Consider the following 8289-nt stretch of genomic DNA (forward strand, 5'->3'; position numbering starts at 1 on the left):
TTGTATTGATGGAGTAGCTTGTCAACAAATAACAAATAAGCTATTTCCCTTTGGGGATCAATAAAATATTCTATTCTATCTGGAAAGATGTATTTTCTGTCCCAACATCATAAAAACTTAAACAGGTTGAATTTCCACTAGACCCTTACACAGAGCCGTCTGCTTTGGTCAGTTGAGACCAAGATTGAGCTTTTCAACATTTTAGGTGAGTTTGGTATAAGAAAAAGATTAGATGTTTGGAAATGGCCCTTATGCCTACGGTTACGTTTGGTCGTGGATCTATGATGCTGTGGGCTTTATTCTCGTCTATAAACCCTGACCTTCTTAGAGTGAATAGTGTCATAAACTGCAAAATCTTGCAAGCTCTGTCAGAAATTTGTCAGAGATATGCTCATTGTTGAATTTTGTTTTTACAACATAGGCATTGTTGTGGGAATATATGTGACTGTTTGGGTATTGGGCAGCCAAATGCAAAATAAAGCATAGAAAACACAGGATGATGTACAGAAATTGGGCAAGGAGGAATGGATAAGAGTCATAAAGTCCAACATTGTATGTTATCAATGAAATCCAAGTGCTGTCCTGTTGGCATAAGGGGGATTGCACATATTATGAGATAAAGCAAGATTTCACATAAAGTAAAAAGAAAAAAAGCATTATTCTAGATTTTCTCAAATTGAAGGTGGGAGTTTGTAAATAATGATTTGAAAAAGAAAAAAACAACGTCTTTTTTTTTCATATTTCTTACCAGAGATGCTAATAAATATTACCTGCAATGATGGACACATTTTACAGATTTTTTTTAAGTAAAAAGTCCATATAAGAAAACACACATACCCTGATGTCGTCTCAAATCATAAAACTTTATTTTCTTGCAAAAATAATCCATCTCTCAGCACGTCGTTGACTGCAGACGGTTCTCCAGAAGAGATCCACGCTGCTGGGATGGGGTTCACTCTAAATTAACCAACAAATCAAGCTGCGCTCAGTCACTGGCTCCACCTGGACTGTCTGCATGCCGATTAGTTGCAGTAGTTCTGCAGGTCAAAGATACTGCAGGGCCTGTGGCAGCACTGCTCAACGATGCCTGTCCTCTTAACCATCATCTCCATCTGGTCCTTAAAGGCCAACTCAGCCACCTCGTTCTCACCGCCGTGAGTCGACCCTGTGCCTGTCTTTGAAGGGAGGAACCCTGGAGGAGCAACAACAAAGAGAAGAAAGGGTTCAAATAGGAAATCATTGACTTGAAACACTGGGGGGGGGGGCATGTTGTTGATTGGTATTAAAAAAGGTAACAGTCACTTATCATATAAGTAATAACAATATATAAAGAAAATAACATATATTTTAGAATCCAACACAAGAAGGAAGCAGAACTGAACATCCCAACCTGAGTGGGACAAAATGGATTCACAATTTGAAGGCTTAGTTTAAATAAAGGGTTCAGAAGACCACAAAGAAGAGCAAAGATAAGAATATTGTCACTTTTCTCTAGTAATTGCTGTCTTCGTTTTTCGCCAAAGGTGATTTTGGCAACAAAAAAAAAAAAAATGAATTAGGTCATTATTTTAGGTAGGTGACTATAAGAGAAAGAGTCACAGATGACCAGAATAATTACACAATATATGCTTGGCAACAAGGAAGAAACCCCTTGAAAAGCTTGCTTGGAACAAAACATGTTTAAAACAGACATAACATAGTCACAAAAATAAAGAGATAAAAAAAAAACCCACTGCACATAAAAGAGTCAAATTCCTGTTCAAAAATGTGATTTCCAACACAAAAGTCCTGCTCAGAGATTTTAGAGTTACTATTTTGTTTCTTTACTTAAAAAGCTGGGGATTTTTTTTCTCTCCAACAAATAAAAGTGGTAAAGTTTTGATGTCTCACCCAGGAGATGGTCCACATCCCTCTTGGGGCTGTAGAAGAAGCCTCTGTCCCCACAGACCAGGTAGAGAGCATCAACCAGGTGAGAACCGCATAGATGCTGCGGCGGTGCGACGCCCTGGGAGCCGGGCCACGATACAACCAGTAAGACCAGCAGAGAGAAGGACTGGAGCCACAGTGCTGCCATGCTGGAGGAGAACTGAAGACACACAGACAGATTCTTTAGACAAGAGCAGCAAAACAAAGAGGAGGTCATCTGGAGAGGTGGAGAAGAATCACTCACTTGTCAGGAGTCTAAGGAGGAGGTGAAGCTCTGATGAAGACGAAGAGCAGAGGCAGCTGAGAGCTGGTTGGTGTGAGGCAGAGTGAAAGGAGTCGCCTCCTTTTATAACCCAACACTTCTTCAAACACAAGCCCAACCCCACTTTCTCAGTTCTTTAGTTTTACAATGGAAACATGCATCTGATGAAGCAATTCAAGGCATAAGTTCATGATAAAAACAAAAAGAAAAACATTCTTCATGTCACTTGTTTTATGTAAACAAATCAATGTAAGTCTGACTTAGTCCAAAAAGACTTAGAAACTATAATGATGGTGTGACGTCTGTGAACTAAGCTGCTGGTCAGCATATGCTCAGTACCACTTTGTATTTCTAATTGAGTGGTTTCAGCACTTACTCAAGCAAACAAGAGTTAATGAGCCAAAATAATCCAATCACCTCATACTGACAAATATTGATCTGCTAATAACCTTCTGCTCCATCTGCTGAATCAAAGAAGTTGAATCCAATCCCTTCCAAGTTTGGATTTCTAATCAATTTTCATCTGATCAGTGTTTGTGTTATTTTTCCTTTCTGGTCTGAAAAAGTGAACAAGATACAAATACAATTAGGACTTAAAGATGGAAATGATTGGGATTTGTTGCTTCAAAAACTGTTTAGTTAGTAGTTTTATTAAGAATCTTTTCACCTTACCTTCAGATCATAAGAACCACCAATAATGCTTTCTTCATGTCCTCACTGCATTTTTTAGGTTAATTGGAAAAACCAAATTACGATTTATTTACACTAGATTAGTGAAGGATTAGTCTACACCATGGACCAGTGAAATAGGATTTTTGCCTTCTACAACAAATTTTTACTTCAAGAATTTATTAAAGGGACGGTATTATGTATTTTCCAGGTACCTAGTGCCACTTTATAGTACAATCAAGTAACTGTGTTACCTTTAGTTATTAGAAAAATGCTGCAGATATCAAATATGACTTATAAGAAATTTGACTTCATAATTTAATGCCTTGAAATGGGATCTCTATCTCTTTAAAAATTCCTGTTCTTTCTCAAATTCAGGATATCATCACATCGCTCCTCTATTAACACTTTAACAATGCTTTCACTGAATAGTAGCTCGTATAATGAGCTCAGCAGTTGCGCCGTTCCTCCAGATGTTTAATAAATTCTGCTGACTAGTTTGAAGGAACTGAGTGAGGTAAAAGGTGCTCTGTGAGGCTGAAGCTCAGAAGCACAGAAACTGCAGCCACCCAGGCATTTTGCACAGCTGAATAGCTTCCATGGAGCTTAAAAGATTTCTCAAACAGGTAAAGAATCAAGGCAACTCTCCATGTTGTTGATGAGGGAATAACATTATACACATAATGCAAATCTAAAAAAAATGGCATAATGTTAGCCCTCTAAATGGCTGGAATAATGTTGCTCAGAGTGAATCTCCTTTGCAACAGAAAGGCAGGAAATTGCATACAAAATGGATCATTTATTTGCAAATGTTTAAATGAATGGAGCAGATAAAGATGTATAAAGCAAGAAAACAAAAGTATTGTTTTCCATGTATAAAACAAACCAAAATTCATTCAACCATTTAATATATAAACATGTAAGGAGCAGAAAAAATATTTAACAAGCAGAGAGTAAAGTGTCAGTGTGCTGGAGTTTTCTTATTTGTATTTAAAGTGGTAAATTACATTTAGCTTGGTGGTAAACTAAGCTTAAAAAAATTATTCACAAAAATATTTTTTGTAGTTTTGTGTAGTAGGACACACAAATTCTAGGACTTTATTTAGGATTTTGAATAGATTTTCATGTCAGTCTCTCTACTTGTGCCAAAGCCCAACACTTGTCTGAACATTGAGAACTACAAGTATGCTAAAAGCTTTAACCTTAAGACAGACTTAATCTATACCACAGCTCAAACTATTATACCACATTAGGGCAATTTGGTATAATAATGATTCCTATAAAAAATTTAGGTATGTGGTTACACTAGAAAAAGGTCCTACGTGCTTGTATAAAAACAAACACACACGCACACACACACACACGCACACAATGGATGTCACTGGGGTGCTGACGTAGCTTTTGTGAGAGGATGTTTGTCACTTTCAATGGAAACTCAATGGGTTGGAAAATGTTAATGGAAAACTTAGAAGATAGAACTTGGAATAGCTTTTGTGGAGATGTGTTTCATGTACTTTATAATACATAGATATATATATAGTAGATTGACAGCCCTAATATATTAGAACTGTCAATCAAGTAAAAGAAATCTAACCAGATTTTTACTTTAGAGCTGTGATTTATCAACTATACTCAACAAATCACCATTGAAATATAAAAGGGCATGTTGTCTTAAAAATGTTAAAGAAAATCTTTTGTTGACTCACACCAAACACCTCAGATTTCCAGGTTTGTTTCTTTTTTCTTTAATTAAGAAACAATTAAATCAAGTCATTTGTTCCAAAAGTTAACTTAGAAATGTTAACGATAAACTGGCTGCGCTTGATGGAAGAATAATTTATCATTGATATAAGTAGGCAACATGCTAGCTTGGTCTTATCCACTAATCCAGAGGTTCCCAAACTGTGGGACGCGCCCCCTAGGGGGTGCGCCGTACAGGGGTGTACAGGGGAGGGGGGCGCGGGAAGCCTTCTGGATGAAAAAAAAAAAAACATGAACACTGTATTTTTACCTTAGAATGGCCAACTCTCTGTTATTCCTCTGTCAATTTGATACAGGAGATGCTTCCACATTTCCCATATTTGTGTCCTCTGTCACTTTTATCAGCAGTTAAAACTGTTTAATCCGTTGTTAACATGTTGTAACCTGTTTTTCCGAGCCGCATGTAAACGCAACATGAGCGCTACGACGCTCGCGCTGGGTTTCCACCTGTGAAGGAGACCTGCTGCTGCTGTGCGGAGCTACGTAGGTTTGTGTTAGAATCACAGCAGCAAAACGCAAAGAACTTTTCACAGTTTTTCCCTCCAAACTAACCGACTGAGTTGAGTAAAGCTGCTGGATGCAGGTAATGTTAGCTAAAAGATGACTAGCTAATATCAATACAGCATCTTAATCTTACGTAGCCTATAGGCCACTGATGTTGTTGTCTATGTTCAGCTACATACATTCAGTTTACCCCCCCAAAAGTCCCCACCCCCTGTTCTTAGAGACAGGGAATCTCTAAGCATCTTCCCCCCCTTATCCCGCTCCCCCGCTCACACATGTGTTCAACTAGACAGCTATTTGTAATCCATAGGGGGGGAGGTCCAGAAAATGTTTGGAAACTACTGCACTAATCTGTCACTGTTTTTTCTGTGGTTGTAAGAGACAGGTTCCATCAGACACAGCCAGCTTCTTACCTTGTTTGCTGTCCAGCAGGTTCATTTTTATGAGGGCTTTTTTTGTGGGGAGTTTCAAGAACTGACGGTCTGACCCCCTGTGTGTCAGCATTCAACAAAATCATCTCTCAGCACCTGGTGAGCCGACCAGCTCCCCTTGGGCTCAACTCCCCCCGTGCAACTGGCTACTGGATTTCCTCGCAAACAGACTAGGTCTGTCCAGGGCCTGAGGGTTGGGAAAAATACTTCAAGGGTCATCTCCCTCAGCACTGGCTCCCTCAGGCCTGTGTACTGAGTTCACTGCTCTTCACCCTGATGACCCATGACTGCCATGCCAGATTCAGTATGAACCGTGTCTTAAAGTATGCAAATAATGCGACAATGGTTGGTCTCATCTGGCCTACAGAGAGGAGGTGAAACATCTGGTGGACTGGTGTGATACAAACCATCTAATCCTGAATGTTAAAAGAAATTGTTGATTTCAGGAAAAATCAGCCAAGTCACACACCCTTCCTCATCAATGATGCATACTGACCAGCAGTATCTCTAAGGTTTGGAACATGTAACACCTCTGACTGACAACGTATAGAGTGGTGAGGTCAGGAACTGAGCTTCCTTCCATCCTTGACACCGCTCCCAGTCGCTCCCTGTCCAGGGCTCAGCCAATCACAGAAGACCTCTTCCACCATCACCATGATTGGTTCTCCCTGCTGCCCTCTGGGAAAAGATTCAGCAGCTTCTAATGCAGAACAACCAGATTCCACAACAGCTTCATTCCTCCTGCCATAAGACTACTAAGATTAATTTAATCTTTTGTTGTATATATTTATATTGATACTTTTATTACTTATTATTGGAGCCTAGCAACAAAATTCCTTTCAATATGTACATTTTTAAATGTAGAATTGAATGACAATAAAATCTGTCTGTCATGTCGGACCACGACTGATGTGGAAACTGTCATGGAAGAAATTACTTTATCAAGAGTCTGGATGAGAAGAAAGAAGAAATGTATTAAAACCTTGCAAGGTGAGAACAAAAATACAGAGTCAAAGGAGTCTGTCAAGTCTGCTCTGACCAACAGTGGATCTGGCCTCCTTTTATAGGTTCTGGTCAGAGAAGAGAGACTTGATTGGACTAGAGGTGTGAATCAGATTGTGACATACCAAGAATTCTGTGGAGCCCAACACAGATGGTCTGGTCATTTGTCTATTGTTAAGGAAAGGAGGTTGTTCTTTCATGCTAAAGAGGGCAGATAAGTTCTATGCTGGGGAAGCAACACTAGGTAGTGTCCAGGATCAAGGAGCTCTCCCCTGCCGTTATATGACACTGTAGAAGTGTATGTGAGAGCAGCTTCACCAATCTCATGATAAGACTGTGTAGAAATATCAAGAGCAGAAGAATACATTATAAAATGTTCCATTACAAAACACATGGCAAAGGCTTGAGCAGCTTGTGAACTCAGGAGAGGAAATCCAAAACATGCCCTGTGTGAGGGTTGAACTTACAAACTTCAGATTTTGAGACTGATGAACTGCCAGCTCCACCAAAGCTAACTGGGCTTTGAAACACTGCCACAACGGATCCATGCAAGACAGTGTTAAAGTTATCCTAAGTCATTTTCAGTTTCTTGATTTTCAAAAAGATTTAATGTAAAATTGCCCAGGGTTCATGCTGTCTCACATATATTTCAATGTGTAAAGGCAAAAAGCAGATATAATAAATAAAACTGTAAAATTCATCTGCATTTGTGGAATAGATAGAGGGAATTCTTTATTTAAATTTCAGTGTGATAAAAGCTTTGTATTTGCTACACAACATACACTAATAACTATTGTACCACACTACAGCTCTGTGCCTGAGGGTGCAAAAACCACACAATGCTGATATTAGTTCATGAGGACAAGACATTATTAAAACATAAACCTGGCATTTCAGTTCAGTGAACACTTGGTCCTGTGAGCTGGATTTTGGCTGGTTTGTTACAACCTTAAACTGGCATGAATACAACAGGATCAGAATTCAAAAGAGAAAAAGGATAAATAATGCACATTACAGAAACAAAGAAAAGAAAACATGGAGGTAGATACTTGATGAACTCAGAATAGCAAATTATGTCAAAGCCATGCACAGATGCTTGGAGGGAAAAACAAGGCATTTAAACAATATTTATAATGAAAATGTATGGGAAAAACAGCTACTGTGATTATTTTAACGGTCAAATTTAGAGGGTGCTTTTTGTCTTTTAGATTAAAGATGTTTATCAGGCATGCACTAAACGCTGAAATTACTAACAGGCTGCTGGACAAAAGTTCGACATGAGGTATATAATCTAAACATCATATGCATAAAAACTAACTTTTAATTCATCACTATTTAGATCAAACACATGGCAGTAGAGAACAAGCACCAAACACCCAGTTGTAGTCAATAAATCTGACTTATTAGAGGTTGAGATCTTATTCAACTCAGTTCTTCATTTTCTCTACCATTTGCCATTTTGCAACAATTTATGTTTTCTACAAGTAAAAAACATTACTGTTTGCCTCTAAATGCTTGACACACTTTTTTGGTGAACCTATTTAATATGTGCTTTGTGTGTGTACTGTGATTCTTGTGATGCTTCACTAAAAATAATGGCAAGCAATTAAGCAACTATAGTATTTTACATGCAGATCCAAACGAAAGGAAGATTTAAAGCAGAGGAAACAAAAAATGGCATCACTGAAGCTTTCTCAGGACAGTTTCACCATCAATCACAACATGAACACTGAG

At 38.5% G+C, this 8289-nt stretch overlaps 1 protein-coding gene across 2 annotated transcripts; it reads right to left on the minus strand.

The window, feature by feature from the left end:
• Positions 1-846: 846 nt before the first annotated feature.
• Positions 847-3488, minus strand: ins (preproinsulin). 2 transcript variants are annotated; one of them, XM_015019606.1, is made up of 3 exons: positions 2171-3487; positions 1891-2086; positions 847-1192 (listed from the first exon to the last, which is right to left on the minus strand). In XM_015019606.1, the coding sequence occupies exons 2-3, from the start codon at positions 2072-2074 to the stop codon at positions 1023-1025; spliced, it is 354 nt and encodes a 117-aa protein (XP_014875092.1). In that variant the 5' UTR covers positions 2075-2086; positions 2171-3487; the 3' UTR covers positions 847-1022. The 2 variants fall into 2 exon arrangements, with proteins under 2 accessions (XP_014875092.1, XP_014875091.1); XM_015019605.1 differs by having other exon boundaries at positions 1891-3488.
• Between the last annotated feature and the right edge of the window lie 4801 nt (positions 3489-8289).

The sequence above is a fragment of the Poecilia latipinna genome, unplaced genomic scaffold (genome assembly GCF_001443285.1).
Source record: "Poecilia latipinna isolate Pla-1442-1.1 unplaced genomic scaffold, P_latipinna-1.0 Scaffold2456, whole genome shotgun sequence".
Lineage (NCBI taxonomy): Eukaryota > Metazoa > Chordata > Actinopteri > Cyprinodontiformes > Poeciliidae > Poecilia > Poecilia latipinna.